The sequence below is a fragment of the Lithobates pipiens genome, unplaced genomic scaffold (assembly GCF_037356315.1).
Source record: "Lithobates pipiens isolate NorthernLeopardFrog02 unplaced genomic scaffold, aLitPip1_a1.2 Scaffold_19, whole genome shotgun sequence".
NCBI lineage: Eukaryota > Metazoa > Chordata > Amphibia > Anura > Ranidae > Lithobates > Lithobates pipiens.
The window spans coordinates 286,137,174-286,164,656 of record NW_027507764.1 but is presented as its reverse complement, the minus strand read 5'-3'; the positions used below and the strand labels follow the sequence as shown (position 1 = coordinate 286,164,656).

The window sequence follows — 27,483 nt, the reverse complement described above, 5'->3', positions numbered from 1 at the left end:
ATGGTAGATCCATTTTTTTATAATACCAAATTTGAGCAATAGTTGATCAAGTGCAAATTTTCAGATAAAAAGTATACCAGCGTTAATTTTAGGGCACACAAATACAACACATTACCAAAGTTTTTTGTAAAATATAAAAGATGAGCTTGCTCTGAGTAAACAGAAAATAATGGGCTGGCAGTGATATGTAACACGTTTTAATACACAGTTACATCCAAGTGTATCTATGTCTTTTCTGGGGGTGGGTGGGCTCAACATTTTTTTTTGATGAGGTTCTAAGTTCTACTGCGTAACTCTTTTTACACTATTTTTCTTCACTAAATCTTTTATTTTTATATCACATAGGACAAAGTCCTCTATGTACTATCATTTTGTTGTGACAGGTTCTTGTTATTGAGACACATTAAGGGTCTATTAGACCCCTAATGTTTTACCTGCACTTCATCAAAGCTAATGAAGTGCATTTTCCACAAAGAGAGCTTTACTTTACTTTAGCTTTAATATCTATGCACTTTATATTTGGGAAGTTTAAGCACACAGATATAATTATCACTTATCTACTGTATTTTGCACTAAAGTTTTGTTAGTGTTTTAGCATTGTCATATACAATATTTATCTTTTCATACTTACAGTATCTGACAAAAGTGAGTACACCCCTCACATTTTGTAAATATTTTATTATATCTTTTCATTTGACAACTCTGAAGAAATGACACTTTGCTACAATGTAAAGTAGTGAGTGTACAGCTTGTATAACAGTGTATATTTGCTGTCCCCTCAAAATAACTCTATAACGCTGGCAACAAAAGTGAGTACACCCCTAAGTGAAATTATCAAAATTAGGCCCAAAGTTTCAATATTTTGCGTGTCTACCATTATTTTCCAGCACTGCCTTAACCCTCTTGGGCATGGAGTTCACCAGAGCTTCACAGGTTGCCACTGGAGTCCTCTTCCACTCCTCCATGATGACATCACAAAGCTGGTGGATGTTTGAGACCTTGCCCTCCTCTACCTTCCATTTGAGGAATCCTCACAGATGCTCAATAGGGTTTAGGTCTGGAGACATGCTTGGCCAGTCTATCACCTTTATCTTCAGCTTCTTTAGCAAGGCAGTGGTCATCTTGGAGGAGTGTTTGGGGTCATTATCATGTTGAAATATTGACCTGTGGCCCAGACTCTGAAGGGAGGGGATCATGCTCTTCTTCAGTATGTCACAGTATTGGCATTCATGGTTACCTCAATGAACTGCAGCTCCCCAGTGCCGGCAGGACTCATGCAGCCCCAGACCATGACATGACATTCCCACCACCATGCTTGACTGTAGGCAAGACACACTTGTCTTTGTACTCCACACACGCTTGGCATCATCTAAACCAAATAAGTTTACCTTGGTCTCATCAGACCACAGGAAATGGTTTCAGCAATCCATGTCCTTAGTCTGATTGTCATCAGCAAACTGTTGCAGGCTTTCTTGTGCATCATCTTTAGAAGAGGCTTCCTTCTGGGATGACAGCCATGCAGACCAATTTGATACAGTGTGTGGCATATGGTCTGAGCACTGACAGGCTGACCCCCACCCCTCCAAACTCTGCAGCAATGCTGACAGCACTTATATGTCTATTTCCCAAAGACAACCTCTGCATATGATGCTGAGCATGTGCACTCAACTTCTTTGGTTGACCTGTTCTCAGTGGAACCAGTCCTGTTAAATCACTGTATGGTCTTGGCCACCATGCTGCAGCTCAGTTTCAGGGTCTTGGCAACCTTCTTATAGCCTAAGTCATCTTTATGTAGAGCAACAATTCTTTTTTTCAGACCCTCAGAGAGTCCTTTGCCATGAGGTGCCATGTTCAACTTCCAATGACCAGTATGAGAGCGTGAGAGCGATAACCCCAAATTTAACACACCTGTTTCTCATTCACATCTGAGACCTTATAACACCAACCAATCACATGACATCAGGAGGGAAAATGGCTAATTGGGCTAAATTTGGACATTATCATGCAGGGGTGTACTCGCTTTTGTTGCCAGTGGTTTAGACATTAATGGCTTTGTGTTGAGTTATTTTGAGGTGACAGCAAATTTACACTGTTATACAAACTGTACACTCACTACTAATTTCTTCAGTGTGGTCACATGAAAAGATATAATAAAATATTTACAAAAATGTAAGGGGTGTATTCACTTTTGTGAGATATTGTATATCCTTAGGGATATCGATACAGCAGTTGGGATGCTAAAATTACCATATATTATATACTTACCATATTACAAAGAGGGCAGATTTACCCATTCACTGTGGGTATGTTTAAGGTTGAGTGGGTGTTCATAACTTGCACATATTGGCAAAGGACAATTGGCTAGATTTGTCTATATACTGTGTTATATTGCTGGCAGAATGCCCACAGGCCACACTATGGCACTGCATAAGGGTAAAGTAGTAGAGCCTATAAAAAATATGTTACAGAGTTTATGTGTTGAAACACCCTTATATGTTACATCCCCAGAATTAAATATACTACTTTCTGTGGACAGGGTTTAACTGATTTTGCATCTCTGGTGGTACTAAGAAAAACACAGAAGGTCTGAACAACTATAACATGAAGGTATTATAAGCTAGGCTCTATAAGACATGATGTAGAGAACTCATTATTTTCTATTGTATGACACAGAAATACCATGTATATAGAATAGAAGAGGATGTCATTATGGCAAACAGTACAGTACAGTTGACCTTCAGTAACTGAAGAGCTATTTCCTCTATGACAATCTATGAACACACTTTCTTCCTAATTACATACTGTTACGAAATTCAATATTTCCAATGACCTGATTATCTAATCACTGTTTCTGAAATAGCAGCCTTCGGCATCAGTTTGATCCATGCACTTCTGCTTTGATAAATCTAGCAGTTGACATGATTGGTCTGTGTATCTATAACTGTAGAGGCTTCAATAGTACACGTAAGCATTATGTACAGTATGAGTTAATTTGACAGTCTATATTTAATTATACATATCACATAAAGATAAAAAAAAAATTATTTTAAGCAGATGAAGGACAAATTTCTGTTGGCACAGCTTTGTAAGCAGAAACAGGCCAGTTTCAGCACAATCGTGTGTGCCTAGTACCGAAGAGTTATTTCTAGTAGGCAGTACCTTGGTTTAGTAAGAGATAGATGCTTATTAGACTCAACATATGTCCAAAGGGGGTTTTGAGTTTTTCATGTAAAGCTTACCACTATATTGTATACCCTGAAGCTATAATTTGCTTCTTATCAATGTAATAATTGTACTGCAACTTCTATACTGTAAATATATCTGCACCTTACAAAATCAATGTGTGAACCCCCTTTTGATTTATGGATTAATAAAATCGTCCTACAATGTGAATATGTTAGTCTATTTTCATTGAATAAATAATCTATTATTAGTATGTACTTGCTAAATACTGTATTTATATACTGTACCTTTAGTGAATGGTTTTTAAGGTAATGATCACTGTATTTTATTGGGCTTATTATTTATTTCATATTTCTAGTCCATTAAATTTTTACAAGATTTTTTACTGCTCAAAATATTCTAAAATCAGTAGTGTGGTACAACCAGTAATCACATCACCCACTCTCAAATGATCATTGGTAGCTGAATTGGTTATTACCTGCATTTCCACCAATGACTATTCTGATTATAATGTGTTATTAAAGCTGCTCTAACTAGAACAGTTACTTACTTTTCTAGAAAATGTAGTTTTAACACTTACACAAGACTCTAAACACAATTCTTCCATCTCTAAGGTTTAATTCCTACAATTAGAGGGCACTCTATGGAACCACACAGAAGTGAGAGTATGCACAATTTTAAACTAGATATTATATATATTTGCCATCACTGTAAATTTAATTTAAATACAATGACTTCTCCTTTGGGATTAGAGATTTATAGTTAAAGCTTTTTTCTTTTTGAGCGGGGAATTTATGAAACAATGTATTTGTGAACGTCAAGTGGACCTGCAGGACAAACTGTGGTTTGTTTTTTGTTTGTTTTTGTATCATTAGGGTAAGCATTAGTTTCAATACTTTTTTTGAGTTTTAGATTTGGAGAAGATATAGTTAACAGCCATTGACAAAGGCTTGTAAATACTTGTTGCCAATGCATCACGACACATATAATACAATCTATATCAATAGGGTTTTGGTGGCTTGTCCAAACACGTGAAAGATGTTTGTATCTAGGCAAGTCTTAATATTTTTCCGTTTCATGTATTTTGGACTGGATAGAGGTGTGGTGCACAAAAAGAAAACAAAACCTGTTGCCATTCCCTTCATATTAGTTATTTTCTCAATAACAAGTTTGTATACTAGCGATGGTATGCACATAATATATTTATAAAAGGCAAATGTCTCTCAGTTTTGTTCTCTTTATGCACACTTTATTTCACTTCGAAAAAGCAGCCACAGAAAATTAAATTCTAGTCCATTTTATGGAACACATTTTGCACCTCTGAAGGTTTAATTCTGACACCATGTATAACAACAAAGCTTATACGTCTGAAACTGTTAGGTATTTACCTTGCGGAACTCCAGCAAAGAGTTGAGAAAACCTGAATTGTTCATTAGTTTCAAGGCTTCTGCCCAGGATGGTTTCACACAATTTCGCTCTGGATCAGGTGTCACTGTATCAATCTTTCTTTGGAACAACAGCAAAACACAGTCCATAATTCTCATAATTAAATGAGGAGGTCTACCCAGTTTTCGAACTGTTGATATGTCACCAGGCTTAATAGTCTGAAAAATATAGGATATTTTGCCTTAAAGAATGCATGTCTACTAAAAACACAAGCATCATCTAGAAGGGACAGTTATATAAACATGTAAATTGTTACTTTAATGAAAAGCATTGCCTTTATTACTAAAAAATATTTTTAATTGATCTTTGCAATAAAATGAAATATATATTTGTAAAGGCATGTAGCAAGCAAGTAAATTGTATGCAATCAGAAGTCTAATATAAAATATAAAAAATATTAGGATTGCTTCACACTGCCTAGCTGTGCTTTGGCTAAAGCACAGCTAACATATGATTTTCATGCAATTTAGCTGTGCTTTCACATAGACTTCAATTATGTCCTGCAGTTTTGTTGCGTGTACAGAAAGTAGACCAAAACCACGGGATGTAATTGAAGTCTATGGGAAAGCACAGCTAACTCGCACTAAAACCATGGGTTACCTGTGCTTTAGTCAAAATGCAGCAGGGCAGTGCGAAGCCACCCTTATGGGTATGTTTCTAAAGCAGTGAATGTGACATACAGCAAGAGTTCACCTGGAATGTGAACACAGAAAATACAGTATAGGTTGGCAAAGAACTGGGCAATGATATGCTCTTCGGGTAATTGTTACCTGCAAAGCTGCTTCGGCCTCTTCGAGGGCTGGCCTGGCCACTTCCAGTTTCTCTTCAGCGGATGCTTTAGCAATGGCGATTTCATCCACAATGGCTTGTGCTTTGTCTTTCACTTTTTGAACCTGCATCTTTACTTTTTCAGCAGCTTGAGCTTTGAGAGTCACTTCCTGCAAGACTTCATCTGCTTTCTTAGAGGCAACAGCCAAATCTTTTTCCTTAACTGCTAGTTCTTTTGACAACTGATTAACAGAAACTTCAGCTTCCATTAATTTTGCCAGACCTTTAAAACAAAAACAAAAAATGAGAAAATTAAAGAACATACCATCAATCTGCCAACATACTGTCCTGCATCAAAGGATGGGTTTGGCATTCAAGAATGTATAGTTCAATTGTATCTATATGTAGCTGACACTAAATATTCTTTTTTTCAAAAGCATATCTGGTCCAAATTTAGCACACTAAAAAACAAAGCATATGGTAGGTTGGTAGTCAGAAAGAGACACTATTGGAGTGCTCTGCCCAGTTTCCAGAGGGTTTAAAATGCCTAAAACCACATAGTGCCCATATTGACATTCATTTAAAGATTGTTCAGTAATGTAGAAATGTGTAGTGATGGACGAACTTCCGACGAGACGTTTTGCGAACGCGAGGTTTCCTACCCTTGATCTAGCCCCATGCTGTGACTGAAAAGTGAAAGAAGTAGCAACAGACTAATGAGCTCATCTCTCTGTCACTCTGCTGTCTCCTCCTATCAGCATGATCCTTGTTAGCACATGAACAATGTAGCATAGCTGATTGACTGAATTGAGATATGCACACAACTGGCATAAAACTATATAAAACAATAGAATTATATATTAAGAAGAAAGAGCTGCATTCATTTGTGACTAGTGATGGACGAACTTCCGACGGGTCGTTTCGCGAACCGCGAACGCGGCCGATAGTTTGCGAACCGTAACGTTGGCGGCGGGCCTCATTGACTTCAATGGGAGGCAAACTTTGCAAACCTACAGGTCAAATTTGCAGCCACAAAATAATTAATAGCTGTGCAACAGTCCCACCACATGGCCAATGACATAACATGTATGTATGAGGTGAATCTGGGATCGACAACTACAAACATTCTTTTTTATATGGGAAATTGTTGTGACAATTCAGGACTGTGGAGCGCATGAAGGCAATGGAGGAGAGAGAAGGTCAGGGTAGGCAAAGAAGAGGGTGCAGGAGATGATCACCAGCAGCGTGACATACAGCAATGACACCTGCACCGTGATAGAGAGCACTGACATCAGCAGCGTGACATACAGCAATGACACCTGCACCGTGATAGAGTGATCTGACACCAGCACCGTGATAGAGAGCACTGACATCAGCAGCGTGACATAAAGCACTAACACCAGCACCGTGATATACAGCACTGACAGCAGCACCGTGATAGAGTGTACTGACTTCAGCACCGTGATATACAGCACTGACACCTGCACCATAAGCAGCCCCAGGAGGAAGTCAGCATAGCACAGGGATGGTGGGAGCCCCTCATAATGAGCTTAGCACAGGGATGGTGGGAGCCCCTCATAATGAGCATAGCACAGGGATGGTGGGAGCCCCTCATAATGAGCATAGCACAGGGATGGTGGGAGCCCCTCATAATATGCACAGCAGAGGTACAGCCCCAGGAGGAAGTCAGCACAGCACAGGGATGGTGGGAGCCCCTCATAATAAGCAACCCCAGGAGAATGTCAGCATAGCACAGGGATGGTGGGAGCCCCTCATAATAAGCAGCCCCAGGAGGAAGTCAGCACAGCAAAGGGATGGTGGGAGCCCCTCATAATAAGCATAGCACAGGGATGGTGGGAGCCCCTCATAATATGCACAGCAGAGGTACAGCCCCAGGAGGAAGTCAGCACAGCACAGGGATGGTGGGAGCCCCTCATAATAAGCAGCCCCAGGAGGATGTCAGCATAGCACAGGGATGGTGGGAGCCTCTCATAATAAGCAGCCCCAGGAGGAAGTCAGCACAGCACAGGGATGGTGGGAGCCCCTCATAATAAGCAGCCCCAGGAGGAAGTCAGCACAGCACAGGGATGGTGGGAGCCCCTCATAATAAGCATAGCACAGGGATGGTGGGAGCCCCTCATAATATGCACAGCAGAGGTACAGCCCCAGGAGGAAGTCAGCACAGCACAGGGATGGTGGGAGCCCTTCATAATAAGCAGCCCCAGGAGGATGTCAGCATAGCACAGGGATGGTGGGAGCCCCTCACAATAAGCAGCCCCAGGAGGAAGTCAGCACAGCACAGGGATGGTGGGAGCCCCTCATAATAAGCATAGCACAGGGATGGTGGGAGCCCCTCATAATATGCACAGCAGAGGTACAGCCCCAGGGGGAAGTCAGCACAGCACAGGGATGGTGGGAGCCCCTCATAATAAGCAGTCCCAGGAGGAAGTCAGCACAGCACAGGGATGGTGGGAGCCCCTCATAATAAGCATAGCACAGGGATGGTGGGAGCCCCTCATAATATGCACAGCAGAGGTACAGCCCCAGGAGGAAGTCAGCACAGCACAGGGATGGTGGGAGCCCCTCATAATAATCAGCCCCAGGAGGAAGTCAGCAAAGCACAGGGATGATGGGAGCCCCTCATAATAAGCAGCCCCAGTAGAAATATGACACCGCTCAACCTCTTCAAAGAGGAGGGTACGGGCATATAGTATGGTGTGCTTTTTTTGGACAAGGAAGTGAGCCAAATGAAGAAAGAAGGTCTGTGTGCTCGATTTAAAAAATTGTTTATAGACATATACATGGTCTATTGGTCACATGTGTTGAATTCCTCCGAGATCTATGCCTCATTCATTTTTAGAAATGTGAGGTAGTTAACACTGTCGTGAGCTAGGCGAGTACTCTTATCGGTCACGATCCCCCCTGCTGCGCTGAACGTCCTTTCGGACAGGACACTGGATGAGGGGCAAGCCAACAGTTCGATTGCAAATTGGGCAAGCTCTGGCCAGAGGTCAAGCCTGCCCACCCAGTAGTCCAGGGGTTCATCACTCCTCAGAGCATCCACATCGGTCGTTAACCCGATGTAGTCGGACACCTGACGGTCTAGGCGTTCCCTGATGCTGGATCCGGATGACACCTGCCGATGGGTCAGCTGAAAGAATGACCTCATATCCGAAGTCACCAACACATCTTCAAACCGACCTCTTCTTGCAGGCGCTGTTGGATTGGTACCCGCAACTCCTTCTCTGGGAGTGGGAATTGCTCCTCTGCCAGCGCACGCAAAAGCAGAATGCAGCATTTCTCTAAGCAAGGCCTGGAAGTGCTGCATTCTGACAGCCCTCTGTGACGGCGGTAGCATTTCTGCCATTTTGTGTTTGTACTGGGGTTCTAAGTACGTTGCCACCCAGTACTGGTCCTTGACCCTTATGCTTTTTATACGGGGGTCCCTATTAAAACACTGGAGCATGAAGGCCCCCATTTGCACTAAACTGGAAGCGGTGTGGTGGCCTGGCTCCTGCTCATCATCCAGGATAATGTCGTCCTCTTCATTCTCCTCTCCCCATCCACGCACAACAACAGGGGTCCCAGAAAGGTTTAAAGCATGCTCTTCTTGCTCCTCCTCATCCGCCCCGGCACCATCCTCCTCTGACTCCTCTTCAGACTCCTGTTGTTGACTTGTCTCAGATAGAGTAGCCCCCCTGGAAATTCATCCATCATTGCGACTTCCTCATCTTCCTGCTCCTGCTCCTCCACAGCTTGATCAATGACACGACGCAATGCACGCTCCATAAAGAAGGCAAAAGGTACCATGTCACTGATGGCGCCATGGCTGCGACTGACCAGTTTGGTGATCTCCTCAAATGGCCGCAGAAGTCTGCATGTGTCGCGCATTAGCAGCCACTGGCGCGGTGAAAAAAAAACAGCTCCCCGGAACCTGTTCTGCCGCAGAGTTCATACAGGTAGATGTTAACTGCACATTTCTGCTGGAGCAGCCTATCAAGCATATAGATGGTTGAGTTCCATCGCGTCGGGCAATCGCAAATAAGACGTCTGACCGGCAGATTGTGTCGCCGCTGAATGTCAGCAAGGCGAGCCATGGCCCTGTAAGATCTTCTGAAATGGGCCGAGATTTTCCTTGCCTGCCGCAAGATGTCCTGGACCCCAGGGTATTTGAACACGAATCGCTGCACGACCAAGTGTAAGACGTGTGCCATGCATGGCACGTGCGTCATTTTGCCCTGTTTCAATGCGCTAAGCAGATTGGCACCGTTGTCACACACCACTTTACCAACTGTAAAATTGAGCGGTGTTAGCCACTGATCTGCCTGTGAACGCAAAGCTGAAAGGAGTGCCGGGCCAGTGTGGCTCTTGGCTTTCAGGCACAACAGACGCAGCATGGCATGGCAACGTCTCACCTGGCATGTCGAATAAGTTCTGGGGAGCTTGGGCAGCGCAGCACAAGAGACACTAGCAGCGGAAAAAGAGGAGTCAGCCGAGGAGGAGAGGGAGGAGGATGGAGTAGGAGGAGGAGGAGAAGAAGAGCCAGACCTGAATGCAATCCGTGGCGGTAAAACCAAATCTACACGGGTGCCACGGGTTACATGCTTGACGGCCATCAGAAGGTTCACCCAGTGGGCAGTAAAAGTGATATACCTTCCCTGCCCGTGTTTGCTAGACCACATGTCTGTGGTCAGATGTATCTTGGCTCCGACACTGTGTGCCAGAGATACATTCACTTGCCGCTGAACATGGCCATATAGCTCTGGGATTCCCTTCTCTGAGAAATACTTCCTTCCTGGGACCTTCCATTGTGGTGTTCCAATGGCCACAAATTTGCGAAAGAATTTGCCTCTGAGTCCACCAGTTTATATGGCAGTAGTTGGCGGGCTATGAGTTTTGACAAGCCAGCCGTCAACCGTTGGGCAAGAGGGTTATCCGGCGTCATCATTTTTTTTACGCTCGAACATTAGGCCCACGGAAGCCTGCCTTTTTGCAGAAAACCGTGAGCTTGGCGTGATGGAAGGTGGAGTGGAGGACAATTGTGAGGAGAGAGGAGAAGGAGAAGTAGAAGACGAGGCTGGACGGTGAGAGCCTGGAGTGTGGCTTTGTGTGTTCCGTTGCTCCCACTGGGCTCGATGATGGCTGCTCATGTGCCTTCTTAAGGCGGTCGTCCCTAGGTGAGTGTTGGGCTTACCGCGACTAATGCGTTGACTGCAAAGATTGCAGATGGCAAGGCTATTGTCAGCAGCGGACACGTTAAAAAAAGCCCACACTGCGGAGCCATGTGCCGGTGTCCTGGGAGCGCCAGATGTGACCGTACATGGTCGATGACTCGCTCCTGATACATTTGCAGTCTGCTTTGTCCCTCCTGTGCAATGTAAGTTATTCCTGCTTCTCCTCCCTATCTGCTGGTCCATATCTCCCTCTGAACTCCCGTCCTCTTCCTCTCTTGTGGGCACCCACGTGACATCACTAGACACGTCATCATCGACGTCACCTTCCCCACCACTATAAGTAGAGATCTCGGAGTAGGCAGCAACACCGGGTACCAACCTCCTCCTTGGGCTGATCTGGGTACTGTCGTCAGACTGCTGAGTAGCGGTTGTTGCTACCTCCTCTTGCTGATCCAATACCAAGAGTGGCTGCGCATCAGAAATGTCTTGATATGGATCGGAAAATAATTCCTGTGACTTCAAGAGAGCAAATTTTCCAAGGATGAGGGTTGCTCTCCAGGACTTAGACTGGGAGAGAATATTTGCTTCAATGGGCACAGAACAGAAATGGGAATTCTTCAAAAAGACTGTTTGGGACCTCACTGCAAAGTATATTCCCATGGGCAATAAGTTTAAAAGGCTAAAAACAAAACCTATGTGGCTCACAGCCAAAGTTAAAAAAGCTATAAACTGTAAGAGAAGAGCTTTTAAAAAATATAAAAAATGAAGGATCACTAGTGTCATTTAAATGTTACAAAGAATTTAACAGAATATGTAAAAAGGAACATGAATCAAAAGACAGAAAGGGAAATTAGGGATTTTAGCGGTGCTAATTAACAAATGTAATCAATTAAAGTACAGAATTTGTAATACAAATATTTATTAAATTTCAAGTTAAAATCAGTAGCAAATTCTACTTAAAAAATACAAGATAATACAATACAGTGGTCGCTCTTGTCAGACACACATAATCCCAACATGTTTCGCATTAGGTTGCTTCTTCAGGGGATGTGTGAATGTTTGAACAGTATCTAAACCAAAAATACAAAATAATATAATAATGAAATATATCATAAGTGCAAACATAAGAGAAAAAAAAAAAAACAACACCACACACATACCAAACCCACCTTAAACCACTACGTAGATGGTAAAGTAGGGAATTGTCCACCTCAAAGGTTAGCCGCAGCAGCGCTGAATCGCAGGGGGCTAAAAAACCAGCCCAGGATAACTAACAATAGGAAAGTGTACAATGAAGGTAGAGTTTTTGGATTTTAGGGTAATTGAAAGTTCTTTGATAAATGACTCAGTACAAAGGTTGCTAAATTAGATCAACCTAAAGGGGTAAAAACCCTCTGAAGTACAGAAATGACGAAAAAATAATACAAAAGTATTTTAATTTCAGATATATTACTTACATGAGTTAGATGGTTGTAAAAGTAAGGGCGCGCGTATTGAAAATTGAGCACTTAAAGAGACACACCTTCACGAAGGTACCAACTGGGCGGTCAATTAGAAAGAAAACAAAAATTAACGTTAGAATAAATGGGTAGGATAGGATACAGATTTATCTACATAGAGGTGCATGCATACGCGCGCCCTTACTTTTACAACCATCTAACTCATGTAAGTAATATATCTGAAATTAAAATACTTTTGTATTATTTTTTCGTCATTTCTGTACTTCAGAGGGTTTTTACCCCTTTAGGTTGATCTAATTTAACAATCTTTATACTGAGTCATTTATCAAAGAACTTTCAATTACCCTAAAATCCCAAAACTCTACCTTCATTGTACACTTTCCTATTGTTAGTTATCCTGGGCTGGTTTTTTAGCCCCCTGCGATTCAGCGCTGCTGCGGCTAACCTTTGAGGTGGACAATTCCCTACTTTACCATCTACGTAGTGGTTTAAGGTGGGTTTGGTATGTGTGTGTTGTTGTTTTTTTTTTTTCTCTCTTATGTTTGCACTTATGACTTTTATGATATATTTCATTATTATATTATTTTGTATTTTTGGTTTAGATACTGTTCAAACATTCACACATCCCCTGAAGAAGCAACCTAATGCGAAACATGTTGGGATTATGTGTGTCTGACAAGAGCGACCACTGTATTGTATTATCTTGTATTTTTTAAGTAGAATTTGCTACTGATTTTAACTTGAAATTTAATAAATATTTGTATTACAAATTCTGTACTTTAATTGATTATATTGGTTAATTAGCACCGCTAATTTCCCTTTCTGTCTTTTGATTCATGTTTCAAACTTTCAGGGATGGGGTGCCATATTTGTTAGGTGTTGTGTGACGCTGAACCATTAAAATTATTCTATGTAAAAAGGAAATCAAGGATGCAAAAATTCAAAACGAACGACAGATTGCAAAAGATAGTAGGACAAATTCTTCAAATATATTAATAGTAAAAAAGGTCAAGTCTGAGCATGTAGGCCCTTTACAAAATAATCTAGAGTGGGTGACTGGGGACAAAGAGAAGGCTAATTTATTAAATACTTTCTTCAGCTCTGTGTACACAAAAGAGCATGGGGGAGCGCATGTCCATAATGGGGGTGATAGTGACAGCCCCAAATGATCCACAATGGCTCAAAAGTGATATGGTCCAGAAATATTTGGACAGAATAAAGGTGGATAAAGCACCTGGCTCTGATGGCATCCACCCACGGATCCTAAAAGAATTGAGCTCTGTAATTTCAGAGCCATTGTATCTAATTTTTAGGGACTCATTAATGACGGGAATAGTCCCACTGGATTGGCGCAGGGCGAACGTGTTGCCTATATTTAAAAAGGATCAAAGTCTTTAATAAAAGACCACATCGTGCTCCAGTGTTTTGATCTCTTGTATCCAGATACGACAGCAGGCAGAAGCCCCCTGGCACAGCTAGGTATCCTCACGCTCACACTGAGTTTGCTCTGGACTTTCAGTTCAGCACTCCTGTTACAGGTGTAGGTTCCTCTCTGACCCCTACACACAGCGATTGATTAGTCGATTGACCTTTGGTTTATCTATGTGCTAGATATAGGAGATAGGCAGCCCACTACTGCACTGTCTCTTGCGGGCCATTCGGAGATGGGGTTGGAGTGAGAGGCCGTCTCCACAGTGTGCTCCCCTTGGGATGGGGTACGGCTTCCCCCCAGCATTCCATCTTCCTATCAGGTATAGGTTATAGCCTGAGGCTTCTTTAGTGCATAATCCTCATAGTTACCTTTCTGGATTGTTACTCCTATTTCAATGTAAATGTGACTGTTTTCAACTTTATGTAACGCCTGTTAAACACTGGTACTTCATTATGCACCCCCTGACTTTAAAAAGGGGAGGTGCTATCTTTTACTTGTTTTGTTTTTATTTTGTAAAATTTAATAAAAATCATTGAAAGTAAAAGACCACATCGACGAGTTCTTGCTGAACAAAAACACTTTAAGCAACAGACAACATGGATTCATGAAAGACAGAAGTTGTCAGACAAATCTGATTTCTTTTTATGAGGAGGTAAGTAAAACCTTGGACAGAGGGGTGGCGGTGGACGTGGTATACTTGGATTTTGCAAAAGTGTTCGATACAGTTCCCCACACACGGCTCATGTGTAAGGTAAAGTCTACAGGTTTGGAAATATCAGTTTGTAAATGGATAGAAAATTGGCTAAAAGACAGAATTCAGAGAGTCGTGGTTAATGATTCTTACTCTGAATGGTCTAAGGTTATCAGTGGTGTACCCCAAGGTTCAGTGCTGGGACCCTTACTTTTTAACATCTTTATAAATGATATTGGGTCTGGGATCAAAAGTAACATTTCTGCCTTTGCAGATGACACCAAGGTATGCAGTGGAATAACGTCCTTACAGGATGTCTCCAATTTACAAGCCGACCTCAATACACTGTCTAATTGGGCGACTATGTGGCAGATGACGTTTAATGTTGATAAATGTAAAGTTATGCACTTGGGGGCTAAGAATATGCATGCATCATACATGCTAGGGGGAGTACAACTGGGGGGATCCATAGTGGAGAAGGATCTGGGGGTTTTGGTAGATCATAAGCTCAATAATAGCATGCAATGATAAGCTGCTGTTTCCAAAGCAAGCAAAGTCCTTGTATTAAGAGAGGTATGGACTCCAGAGAGAGAGATATAATTTTGCCCCTGTTCAAATCATTAGTAAGACCTCACCTGGAATATGCAGTTCAGTTTTGGGCACCAGTTCTCAAAAAGGATATCGGGGAACTGGAGAAAGTGCAGAGAAGGGCAACCAAACTGATGAGAGGCATGAAGGAACTCAGCTATGAGGAAAGATTAGAGGAACTGAATTTATTCACTCTTGAGAAGAGGAGAATAAGGGGGGATATGATCAACATGTTCAAATATATTAGGGGGAAATTCACTTGAGCAGGGACACCTGATGGAGGGGGGAGGAGCTGCTGACTAGGTGAGCTCCATGAGGTCGGCATGCTGACACGCTGGTGTAGGAAGCTGCTGCTGGTGCCTGTGCTGTGGCATAAAGAGATTATGGAGCCTATATATTAATATCTGCACAGAAGCTAAGCTATGTTATGGAGACTCTGAGCTGCATATGAAATCTCCCTGGAAGGACTCACTCAGGGATTGCTAACACAGCAAATTTCCGAGCTGCATAAGGGATATCCCTTTCACCCCCTCACCTGTGGCTAAGTGGATGGAGTGCCTGGCGTGATCACTGTGAGGAGGTGGAGAGCCCGTGGAACGCCGTTCTTTGGAGCCGTACGTCCGGTGGATTGGAGGACCCCGTGGAGTGCTGGTCCCTGCGCCGCCAGATCTGAAGCTGAGAGAGGCTGGGCGAGGGAGTGGATCCGAGCGCCGGTCCGTGTCTAAGGCTTGAGAGACGGAGCCGACAGATGTGATCCTCCCTTTGGAAGCCTCGGAAGTGTCACAGAGGAGTCGGGCAGAGGACAGCAGAGATCGGGAGATCCCGGAAAGATTTCGGGGAACCTCGGGAGAGCTCGTGAACCTCCGGGGGGGTACGAAAAAGAACGGAGCTGGATGGTGAAAGGATGGTGAAAGGTGACAGGAGAAAGTAAAGCTGAACAAGCAAAATATGATGCTGACCACCACTCTATGGACACTGTTCAAGGTTAGTAAGGAAATAAAGTAAAAAGAAGTAAATAAAGTAAAAAAGTAAAAGGAGAAGCAATCTTGAACAAGGCGATACCGCTGAAAGCTCAGGGGGGGGGGGGGGGGGGGCGCTTTTCTCTTTGAAGCCTAAAAAGCACAGCTAACAGCTTGTGAGCATCCTATATACTTGTGAATATTGGGGACTAAACTGCACTCTATTTTTCATCTGCTATCGCTGGTCGCTGCTGACTAGTATATGGGAGGTGGAGCACAAACTGTGATGCAATTTTGCATAAAGTGATATCACTGAAGGCTCAGGGGGAGCTGAGTGACTGCATGATTCTGGCATTTTTTGCATATCCCCATGCAGCTTGAAAATCGCTACCAATAATCTGTAAGCAACTTTTATATCTGCGATTACTGGCAACTTAATTGCATTTTTCTGGCATTTTTTGCATATCCCCATGAAGCTTGAAAATCGCTACCAATAATCTGTAAGCAACCTTTATATCTGCGATTACTGGCAACTTAATTGCATTTTTCTGGCATTTTTTGCATATCCCCATGAAGCTTGAAAATCGCTACCAATAATCTGTAAGCAACCTTTATATCTGCGATTACTGGCAACTTAATTGCATTTTTCTGGCATTTTTTGCATATCCCCATGAAGCTTGAAAATCGCTACCAATAATCTGTAAGCAACCTTTATATCTGCGATTACTGGCAACTTAATTGCATTTTTCTGGCATTTTTTGCATATCCCCATGAAGCTTGAAAATCGCTACCAATAATCTGTAAGCAACCTTTATATCTGCGATTACTGGCAACTTAATTGCATTTTTCTGGCATTTTTTGCATATCCCCATGAAGCTTGAAAATCGCTACCAATAATCTGTAAGCAACCTTTATATCTGCGATTACTGGCAACTTAATAGCATCTTTTCTATGGTGTGTTTTTTTTTTTTTTTTTCCTCAGCCATCTTAAGTAGATGCTTTTGAATAGTATATGAGAGGTTATATGAGAGGCTTTGATTTGGAGCATAAACAGTGATAAATGGGAATAGAGTAAAGGGGAGGAGGAGAAGAAAAGAAAAAAGAAAGGAATATATATATATATATATATATATATATATATATATATATATATATATATAATGGCACCTAAAAAGGGTAATAAACCACTTTGCTCTGGAGGGAATAAAAAGGACAGTAAAGGTAAAAGCAATACAGAGGCTCAAGCCACACAAACCACTCATATTAAGGAATTTTTCCAACAATTACAGCCTCAAATATCGATGCAAACATCACATATAACACATTCATCACAGTTATCTCAGGAGGTAATAAACTCTGTGGAATCATCTTTAGTATCTGGTATATCAGGAGAAGAAATGGTAGATCATCCTAGAAATAGTTCCCCCATAGATATCCTGGAAATGGAAATAGATGACAAAAAGGAGAAAGAGAAGGAAGAATGGGATATTAAAGCTTATATAACCTCCTTACCCACAAGGGTGGATATGGATCACTATGTTCAGAGGATGGAGAAAGCGTATAAAACAGAAATCCAAGAGATAAAAACAATTGCGTTGGAAACGCATGGTAAAATAGAAGGTATGAATATAAGAATGGAAAGTTTGGAGAAGGAGCTAAAGCAGGTGAAGGAAAAAATGCAAGAGCAAGAAAAGGATTTAAAGCAAGCAGTAAGTACTATGGATGAGCAAGAAAACAGAAGTAGAAGGAATAATATAAGAATAAGAGGCTTAAAGGAAAGCGTGACTTCAGAAATGCTCCTGGAAGAAATTCAAAAGATCTTTAGTAATATATTGCAGGACTTATCAAAAGCAGAAATATTAATTGATAGAGTGCACCGGGCTATGGCACCAAGGAAAGGGGATGTCAATATGCCTAGAGATGTGATATGTAAACTTCACTATCCTCAAACTAAGGAGAAGATCATGGCGGCAGTACGGAAAAATAATCATATACAGTATGAAGGATCAAATTTGCTTTTTTTTCAGGACTTATCTAAATTAACATTGGATAAAAGAAGGGCTCTGAAACCATTATTGGAGCAGTTAAGGATTAAAAATAAGCAATATAGATGGAAATTTCCCTTTCAGCTACAGGTTCAGCATGAAGGACAGACTGTAATATTTAGAGAAATGGCTGATTTAGAGGACTTTCAGAAGAAATTGCAGCTTCCAGAAGTGAAAATACTAGACTGGCCTAAGGATTTTATTAGAAGGAGATAGGAGGAAAATGGGGGCTGAGGTGGAGGGGAGGGGGAGTGGATTGGGGGGGAGGTTGGATATAGGTGGGAAGGGGTGGTGAGGATAGGTGTTGGGAGGGAGGGGATGTAGGGGGGTATAATGGTAATGGGTAAAAGGAAGTAAGTCGAAAAGGCAAGAAAGAGTCACTAAATTGTATGGATGTATTATATTTGGTATGTCACAGGCCTTAATAGTAATAATGAATTTGTTAACAAGATTATTAAATATACACATTGGGGTTGGTTATGTTAATTTAGGGTTAATAAAACACTATTGATATGGGAGGTTAATATATAGTTTGGATATGTTAGATATGTAGTGGTATATCTAACCTTAATTAAACACTTAGTAATGGGTGTGTAATATTACCCCCCCCCCCCTCCCCTTTTTTTTTTTTTTTTTTTTTTGAATATTTTTTTTTTTTTCTCTCCCCCTCTTCACTACTCTCCACCATATCCCTCTCTCTCCCCTGGTTTATTTTCCTATGGTCTCCTCATTATAGTTGGAAGGGGAAAAAATAGCTCAAAGCCTGATGGTAAGATGGAAGATGTATAAATAAATGATAAGGCAAATAGATGTATATAGAAAAGGAGAATAATTTGAATAGGAATGGAAAAATAGCATGTAACGGCCGAATGGTAGTAAAGTTAGATCAGCAGTATCAGATACCCCCTCAATAGGGACCTTACCTAGGGTAAGATAGACTAGTATAGTCAATAATTAGGGGATAAGAGGTGTCAAAGGGGTGGGTTGGAGTATATGTGGGTGTAAATTTTAGGGCGAATGAGTGGTAATGGATTGGGTAGGATAAGGAAGTAGATTGGAAGGTATTAAGTGATATTTGTGTTAGTATAGTAAGTGTTTGCGTGTTCTTCTTATTATTTTTATTATTATTTTTTTTTCTTTATGGGAAATGTAAGGTTTTGCTCCTTTAATGTCAGAGGTCTAAACTTCCCCTCTAAAATAAATCAAATATTGAATTTTATGAATAAACAGAAAATTGATATAGTGCTATTTCAAGAAACACACTTTCGATCAGATCACATACCTAAAACAAATAATAGAAATTATAGTGTGTGGATACATGATACATTTCCTTACTCTAAATCAAAAGGTGTATCGATTGCGTTTCATAGGGATATACCAGTCCAAATAATACAAAAATATGAAGGTAAGGATGGGAGGTTATTAATAATAAAACTTAAGCTGTATGGAAAAATATTTACAATAATAAATTTGTACCTTCCAAATTATGGGCAAATAGAGACTGGAATAAAAGCCCTATCAGACGCAATGGAGAAAGCTGAGGGAATAGTAATTGTGGGAGGCGACTTTAATTTCCTGATGGATATAAAAAGGGACACTACAAATATTAATATGCAAAAAAAAAAGAATAACATTAAAATAAAGGAATTTAAAAATGTCTTGAGAAAATACCAGCTAAATGATATATGGAGGGCCCAACATTAAATGGAGAAAAATTATACATACTATTCAAATATTCACAACTCATACCACAGATTAGATTATTTTTTTGTAAATAGGGAAGGTTTAACCACTTTCAGACCGGACCATTTTGCTGGTAAATGACCAGAGGTCTTTTTACACTTTGGCACTGCGCTGCTTTAACTGGTAATTGCGCGGTCATGCAATGTTGTACCCAAACAAAATTTGCGTCCTTTTCTTCCCACAAATAGAGCTTTCTTTTGATGGTATTTGATTGCCTCTGCGATTTTTATTTTTTGCGATATAAACGTAAAAAGACCGCAAATTTTGAAAAAAAATGATATTTTCTACTTTTTGTTATTAGAAAAATCCAATAAACTCAATTTTAGTCATACATTTAGGACAAAATGTATTCAGCCACATGTCTTTGGTAAAAAAAAAGTCAATAATTGTATATTTATTGGTTTGCGCAAAAGTTGTCACATCTACAAACTAAGGTACGTTTTCTGGAATTTACGCAGCTTTTAGTTTACGACTGCCTATCTCATTTCTTGAGGTGCTAAAATGACAGGGCAGTACAAAACCCCCCCAAATGACCCCATTTTGGAAAGTAGACCCCCTAAGGAAATTGATAAGAGGCATGTTGAGCCCATTGAATATTTTATTTTTTTGCCTCAAGCGATTGAATAATGACAAAAAAAAAATTTTTTTTTTTTTTTTACACAAAGTTGTCACTAAATGATATATTGCTCACACATGCTATGGGCGTATGTGAAATGACACCCCAAAATAAATTCTGCTGCTTCTCCTGAGTACGGGGATACCACATATGTGGGACTTTTTGGGAGCCTAGCCGCGTACAGGGCCCCGAAAACCAAGCACCGCCTTCAGGCTTTCTAAGGGCGTAAATTTTTGATTTCACGCCTCACTACCTATTACAGTTTTGAAGGCCATAAAATGCCAAGATGGCACAAAACCCCCACAAATGACCCCATTTTAGAAAGTAGACACCCCAAGCTATTTGCTGAGAGGCATGTTGAGTCCATGGAATATTTTATATTTTGCCACAAGTTGCGGGAAAATTACAAACTTTTTTTTTTTTTTTTTTTTTTTCACAAAGTTGTCACTAAATGATATATTGCTCATGCATGCCATGGGCATATGTGAAATGACACCCCAAAATAAATTCTGCTGCTTCTCCTGAGTACGGGGATACCACATATGTGGGACTTTTTGGGAGCCTAGCCGCGTACGGGGCCCCGAAAACCAAGCACCGCCTTCAGGCTTTCTAAGGGCGTAATTTTTTGAGTTCACTTCTCACTACCTATTACAGTTTTGAAGGCCATAAAATGCCAAGATGGCACAAAACCCCCACAAATGACCCCATTTTAGAAAGTAGACACCCCAAGATATTTGCTGAGAGGCATGTTGAGTCCATGGAATATTTTATATTTTGCCACAAGTTGCGGGAAAATTACAAACTTTTTTTTTTTTTCACAAAGTTGTCACTAAATGATATATTGCTCACGCATGCCATGGGCATATGTGAAATGACACCCCAAAATAAATTCTGCTGCTTCTCCTGAGTACGGGGATACCACATATGTGGGACTTTTTGGGAGCCTAGCCGCGTACGGGGCCCCAAAAACCAAGCACCGCCTTCAGGCTTTCTAAGGGCGTTACAGTTTTGAAGGCCATAAAATGCCAAGATGGCACAAACCCCCCCCCCCAAATGACCCCATTTTAGAAAGTAGACACCCCTAAATTTAGGGGTACACTAGTGAGACTAGGTAATAAATGGCGGGTGCCCTGAAACTATAAAAAAATAACTAACCAACCAGCGTCACCTGTAACAGTTATATGGTGATCACTGGTGAAAGGGTTAACTAGGGGGCAATCAGGGGGCTTTATGCGGTAGTATATGGGGGTCCCTGGCGCTATAAAAAGCTGCGGCGAACCTAAATACCTACCTGCCTAACTAGCGTCACCTGTGACACTAATACAGCGATCAGAAAAACGATCGCTTATTAGGCTGGGTTCACACTGGAGCGATGCGGGAACGCCACGAATGCGCGGCGGGTTCCCGCATCGCATGCCTCCCGGCGGCAGTTCACACTGCCCTATGCGAACTGCTGGGAGTGTCAGTGAAATGTTAATGACACCCCCAGATCAGTTCGCATATCGCAGTGCGATCTGCAAACTTGGATCGCATGGTGTGAACACCCATGCGATCCGATTCTGCTGCGGACCAAAAAAAGGGTCCCGTGCGAGTTTGCGGCGGGTGCGGCGGGTGCGACACGAATTCAGCCATACTATCTGTATAGCTGAACTCGAATCGCACAGAGATCGGATGTGATTTGCACTGCAGTGCGGTGCGAATCACATCCGTTCTCATAAACCGCTGCAATGTGAACCCAGCCTTAGTGACACTGGCGACGGGGGGTGATCACGGGGTTAAACCTTTATTGGGGGGGTTAGGGGGGTACCTTAGAACTAAAGGGGGCTAACCCTAACTGCCCTAACAGTTATTAGTCACAAATGACACCTGCCGGGTGATCAGGGGGTTAAACCTTTATTAGGTAATAAATGGCGGGTGCCCTGAAACTATAAAAAAATAACTAACCAACCAGCGTCACCTGTAACAGTTATATGGTGATCACTGGTGAAAGGGTTAACTAGGGGGCAATCAGGGGGCTTTATGCGGTAGTATATGGGGGTCCCTAGCGCTATAAAAAGCTGCGGCGAACCTAAATACCTACCTGCCTAACTAGCGTCACCTGTGACACTAATACGGCGATCAGAAAAATGATCGCTTATTAGGCTGGGTTCACACTGGAGCGATGCGGAAACGCCGCGAATCCGCGGCGGGTTCCCGCATCGCATGCCTCCCGGCGGCAGTTCACACTGCCCTATGCGAACTGCTGGGAGTGTCAGTGAAATGTTACTGACACCCCCAGATCAGTTCGCATATCGCAGTGCGATCTGCAAACTCGGATCGCATGGTGTGAACACCCATGCGATCCGATTCTGCTGCGGGCCAAAAAAAGGGTCCCGTGCGAATTTGCGGCGGGTGCGGCGGGTGTGGCGGGTGCGGCGGGTGCGGCGAATGGCTGAACTCGAATCGCACAGAGATCGGATGTGATTTGCACTGCAGTGCGGTGCGAATCACATTCGTTCTCATAAACCGCTGCAATGTGAACCCAGCCTTAGTGACACTGGCGACGGGGGGTGATCACGGGGGTTAAACCTTTATTGGGGGGGTTAGGGGGGTACATTAGAACTAAAGGGGGCTAACCCTAACTGCCCTAACAGTTATTACAGTCACAAATGACACCAATGCAAAAAAAAAAAAAAAAAAAAAAAAAATGACATTGGTGTCACTGTGACTGGGGGGCAGGGGTAATTGGGGGGGTGATCGGGGGGTAAAGGGGGGGTGTGAGTGTGCCTGGCATGTTCTACTGTGTGTGGGATGTGTTGGTGCAACTCACTGATCCGCTCTCCTCCGTGTCGGAACGAAAAATACCGACACGGAGGAGAGAATACATCACTTCCTCTCCTGTGTTTACATTACAGGAGAGGAAGTGATGTCACCGGGGATTTCCATTCGTCGGGAGCGATCGCGAGGGGGTGGCCATGAATGAATGGCCGTCCCCTCGTCCGGGATCGCTCCCGAACGAAAACCGACCGCCGCAGGCACCGGGCGGGGGCCCGATCGGGCCCCCGACCCGCGGGAGGCAAATCACGTACATGTACGTGCTTATGCCTGCCCGTGCCATTCTGCCGACGTACATCGGCGTGCGGCGGTCGGCAAGTGGTTAATAATGAAGCCAATTTCAGAGATAGGGGGATTTCTATGGTCAGATCACGACCCAATATATCTAGAGTTTGCAGTAATTGCAACAAAGAAAAGGAGTGGGATATGGAGATTGAATGATAATCTAATCAAAGATAATAAATGTGAGGTAGAGATACAACAAACTATAAAATAATTTTTAATAACTCATGAAGGAGATGAAACATAATTCCCAATTCAATGGGAAACATTAAAATGTGTATTGAGGGGAATATTCATCAAGCATGGAGCAAGAAGAAAAAAAGAAAAAATATTGAAACAATCTCAATTGGAAACAGAGATTAGAGAATTAGAGGAGTTACATAAGAGGAGTATGAAACCATTTGATAGAATAAGATTAAAGGAAAAACAAATGGAAATGCAATCAATGCTTGATGAAGAGTCCCTACAGATAAGAGACAAAAATAAAACACAGTGGTATAAGTTCGGAAATAAATCAGGGAAAGTGTTGGCCCGAACATTAAAAAAGCAGCAACCCTTAAGTTACATAGAAAAAATTGTAAAACCAAATGGGGAAATGACATATGACCCAGTGGAAATATCTGAAACTTTTCATACTTACTACTCCAAGTTATATAATATAAAAGAAAATCAGGAATATAAGGAGAAAGGGAATAAGGGTGAGGCGATACGAAACTATATACGGGAAACAGCGGTACCCATGTTCTCAATAGAAAAAATTGAGGATCTGGAGCGTGAAATCTCAATAGAAGAAATAGAGCATGCAATCGCAGAACTTGCACTGGGAAAGAGTCCAGGCCCGGATGGGTATACCGCTAGATTCTATAAGACATTTAAGAGATTAATCACACCTATTCTTAAGAAAACATATAACTCTATCTCTCAAACGCAGCCATTGGCAGTACAGAGCACGGATGCCCATATCGTATTAATATTAAAGCCTGAAAAGGATCAATCAATTTGTAAAAACTATAGACCTATATCTTTGACAAACATAGATATAAGAATATACTCTAAGATAATAGCGAGACGAATAACAGAAATTATATCAGATCATATAAATTTGGACCAAACGGGTTTTATGAAGGGTAGAGAAACAAGGGATAACATTATCAAGACATGTACACTGATGGAATACGCTCAGAGAAATGCCATCCCTGCCTGCCTTCTGGCTATAGATGCCGAGAAGGCTTTTGATAGGGTGGGATGGCAATTCTTGAAGGAAGTATTGAGGCAAATAGGAATGGGACCTAAAATGCTAGATAGGATCACTGCATTATATAAAAACTCAAGAGCAAAAGTTAGGACAAATGGGATGTTGTCAGATTATATAAAGATATCAAATGGGACTAGACAGGGGTGTCCCCTATCCCCACTTCTGTACGTTATGATAATGGAACATCTTATGGAAGCTATAAGGGGAAATACGGATATCAAAGGGATAGAGGTTAAAGGTAAAGAATATAAGACGGCTGCATATGCAGATGATCTTTTATTATATATAACTAACCCTATAATTACAATACCAAATGTAATAAAAGAACTGGAATGATTTGGGCAATTGAGCAACTTTAAAGTTAATTATGATAAATCTGAAGTAATGAACATCTCATTGGAAGAAGAAATGCAAAAGATAATACTAAATAATTTCCCATTTAAATGGAAACAAGACGCGATTAAGTATCTTGGAATATATATTCCAAGTGACTTAAAACTTCTACAGGACATGAACTATAATAAAGCAATTTATAAGGTAAAAAAACTTTTAGGAAAATATGATAAAATAACTTATTCCTGGTTAGGGAAAATAAATATTCTAAAGATGGTGATACTACCAATTATGCTATATATTTTTCAAACGGTCCCTATTATACCATCAGGAAAGATTATGAAGGATTTAAGAGAAGCTGAAGAAAGTTTTATATGGTCGCATAAGGTTCCTAGAATAGGAAGAGAAGTATTAATAAGAACAAAAAAAAATGGAGGACTGGCAATGCCTGACTTCTCCAAATACCTCCAAGCAGCGTCAATAATGAGAATTATAGATTGGCAGCATAATGCAAAAAATAAACAATGGGTAAAGCTAGAAGAAGATATAATAGGGGTTAGAATAAAACATCAACCATGGATAAAATCTAATTTAAGACCAGAAGAAAAGGAGTTACCCATTTTTGTAAAAACAACATTAAAAATTTGGGATGATATAATAAAAAAAGGAAATCTCTCCTCAATGAGTGGCCCTATGACCCCATTATTTACCAACCCCGAATTTAGACCAGCACTAAAAAGCAAAACATTTCTTAAATGGAATATGGAGGAGCATGAGCGAATAATACAAATCCTGATAGATGGGAGAATGCCAACGTTTCAGGAAATGGGACATGAATATAATAATAAATGGCTGCAATACTCTCAGTTGAAAGCATATATAGATCCATTAATGATAAGTATTAATAGACAAATAACTGTATTCGAGCAAATAGTATTAAATAAGGATAAAGCGAATAAAAAACTTTCTAAGATATACAATCTATTACTCCCCTATGGTGATATTAAAAAAATAGCAGCAGTGAAAAAATGGGAGGAGGAAATAGGGAATGTGTTGACAGAGAAGGAATGGGAAGGGATATATGGAAGAATACATAAACTATCGGTAGCAATCAAGGACCAAGAAAAAAACTATAAAGTTGCAATAAGATGGTATAGAAGCCCAGTAGTAATGAATAGAATAAATAAAAGGAACCCTGAAACCTGTTGGAGATGCAAAATAGAAAAGGGTACTTTAGAACACATATGGTATAGCTGTTACAAGTTAAGAGATTTTTGGGGTAAGATAACAGAAATATATCAGCGAGTGACAGGTACTAGGATAAACATAGATATAATGATAGTACTATTCTCTCTCACAGCTAAATCATTAACACAGAAAGAGATAGAGTTTTTGCACTGTATGACTACAGCTGCAAAAGTTGTAATAGCGCGAAAATGGAAAAAGGAAAATGCTCCATTAAAGCGGGAGTCCGCCGGGACTCCGCGTTTTTTTTTTTTTTTTTAAAGTCAGCAGCTACAAATACTGCAGCTGCTGACTTTTAAAATAGTGACACTTACCTGTCCAGCGCGCCCGCGATGTCGGCACCCGAAGCCGATCTCTAGATCGACACTCGAGTGCTGCCGCCGCCATCTTGGGTATGGGAATCAGGAAATGGAGCCTTTCGGCTTCATTTCCCGGTTCCCTACTGCGCATGCGCGAGCCGCGCTGCACAATGAGGACGGTCCCCGCTGCCTCTGGGATCTGTGTGTTTCCCAGCAGGCAGCGGGGCACTTGCGGAAGGGGGCGGGCACTTGCGGAAAGGGGCGTAATGTACGCCCCTTTCCGCAGAGAGCTAGCCCGGAAGTGGGTGCAGTTACCTGGATTATCCAGGTAACTGCACCCCCCTCCCCCCTGAAAGGTGCCAATTGTGGCGCCGGAGGGGGGGAGGAATCCGATGAGCGGAAGGTCCATTTTAGGGTGGACCTCCGCTTTAATAATAGAGTGGAAATGTGAAATGAGTGAAACACACTATATGGAGAAGCAAATAAGAGAAGAAGGATATGTGGAGAATCCGATTTCAAAGCATTGGAAAAAGTGGGAGGAGTTTTGTACCTCAGGGATCCTTAAGGAATATTTGTAAGTGAGGAAGTGAGGAGCGATGGGGTAGGGGGGAGGGATGAGGGCTGATTTATATATATATATATATATATATATATATATATATATATATATATATATATATTTTTTTTTTTTTTTTTTTGAGAAATATGTAGTAGTTGATGGATGTTAGGTATGTTGATGGATGTTTTGTATGTTTTATAATTATAAAGAAATAATAAAGAAAGATTTGAAACAAATATATTAGGGGTCCATATAGTGAACTTGGTGTTGAGTTGTTCTCTGTACGGTCAACCCAGAGGACAAGGGGGCACTCTTTATGTCTAGAGGAAAAGAGATTTCATCTTCAAGTACGGAAAGGTTTCTTCACAGTTAGAGCTGTGAAAATGTGGAATAGACTCCCGGCTGGTTCCGGCCAGCTCAGTAGATTGCTTTAAGAAAGGCCTGGATACTTTCCTGAATGCACATAATATAACTGGGTACTAACATAGGTAAAGTTGATCCAGGGAAAATCCGATTGCCTCTTGGGGGATCAGGAAGGAATTTTTTTCCCCTGCTGTAGCAAATTGGAGCATGCTCTGCTGGTTTTTTTTT

General features: G+C 41.5%; 1 protein-coding gene across 2 annotated transcripts in view; it reads right to left on the bottom strand.

Moving 5' to 3' along the window:
* Positions 1 to 27,483, bottom strand: part of LOC143996736 (dynein axonemal heavy chain 5-like) — a 638,308-nt gene that overhangs the window by 217,802 nt on the left and 393,023 nt on the right. For both annotated transcript variants that reach the window (XM_077491993.1, XM_077491994.1), the window contains exons 58-59: positions 5,400 to 5,680; positions 4,572 to 4,787 (exon numbers count right to left, since the gene is read on the bottom strand). In XM_077491993.1, the coding sequence (XP_077348119.1) occupies positions 4,572 to 4,787; positions 5,400 to 5,680 (497 nt within the window). The remainder of the gene's footprint in view (positions 1 to 4,571; positions 4,788 to 5,399; positions 5,681 to 27,483) is intronic.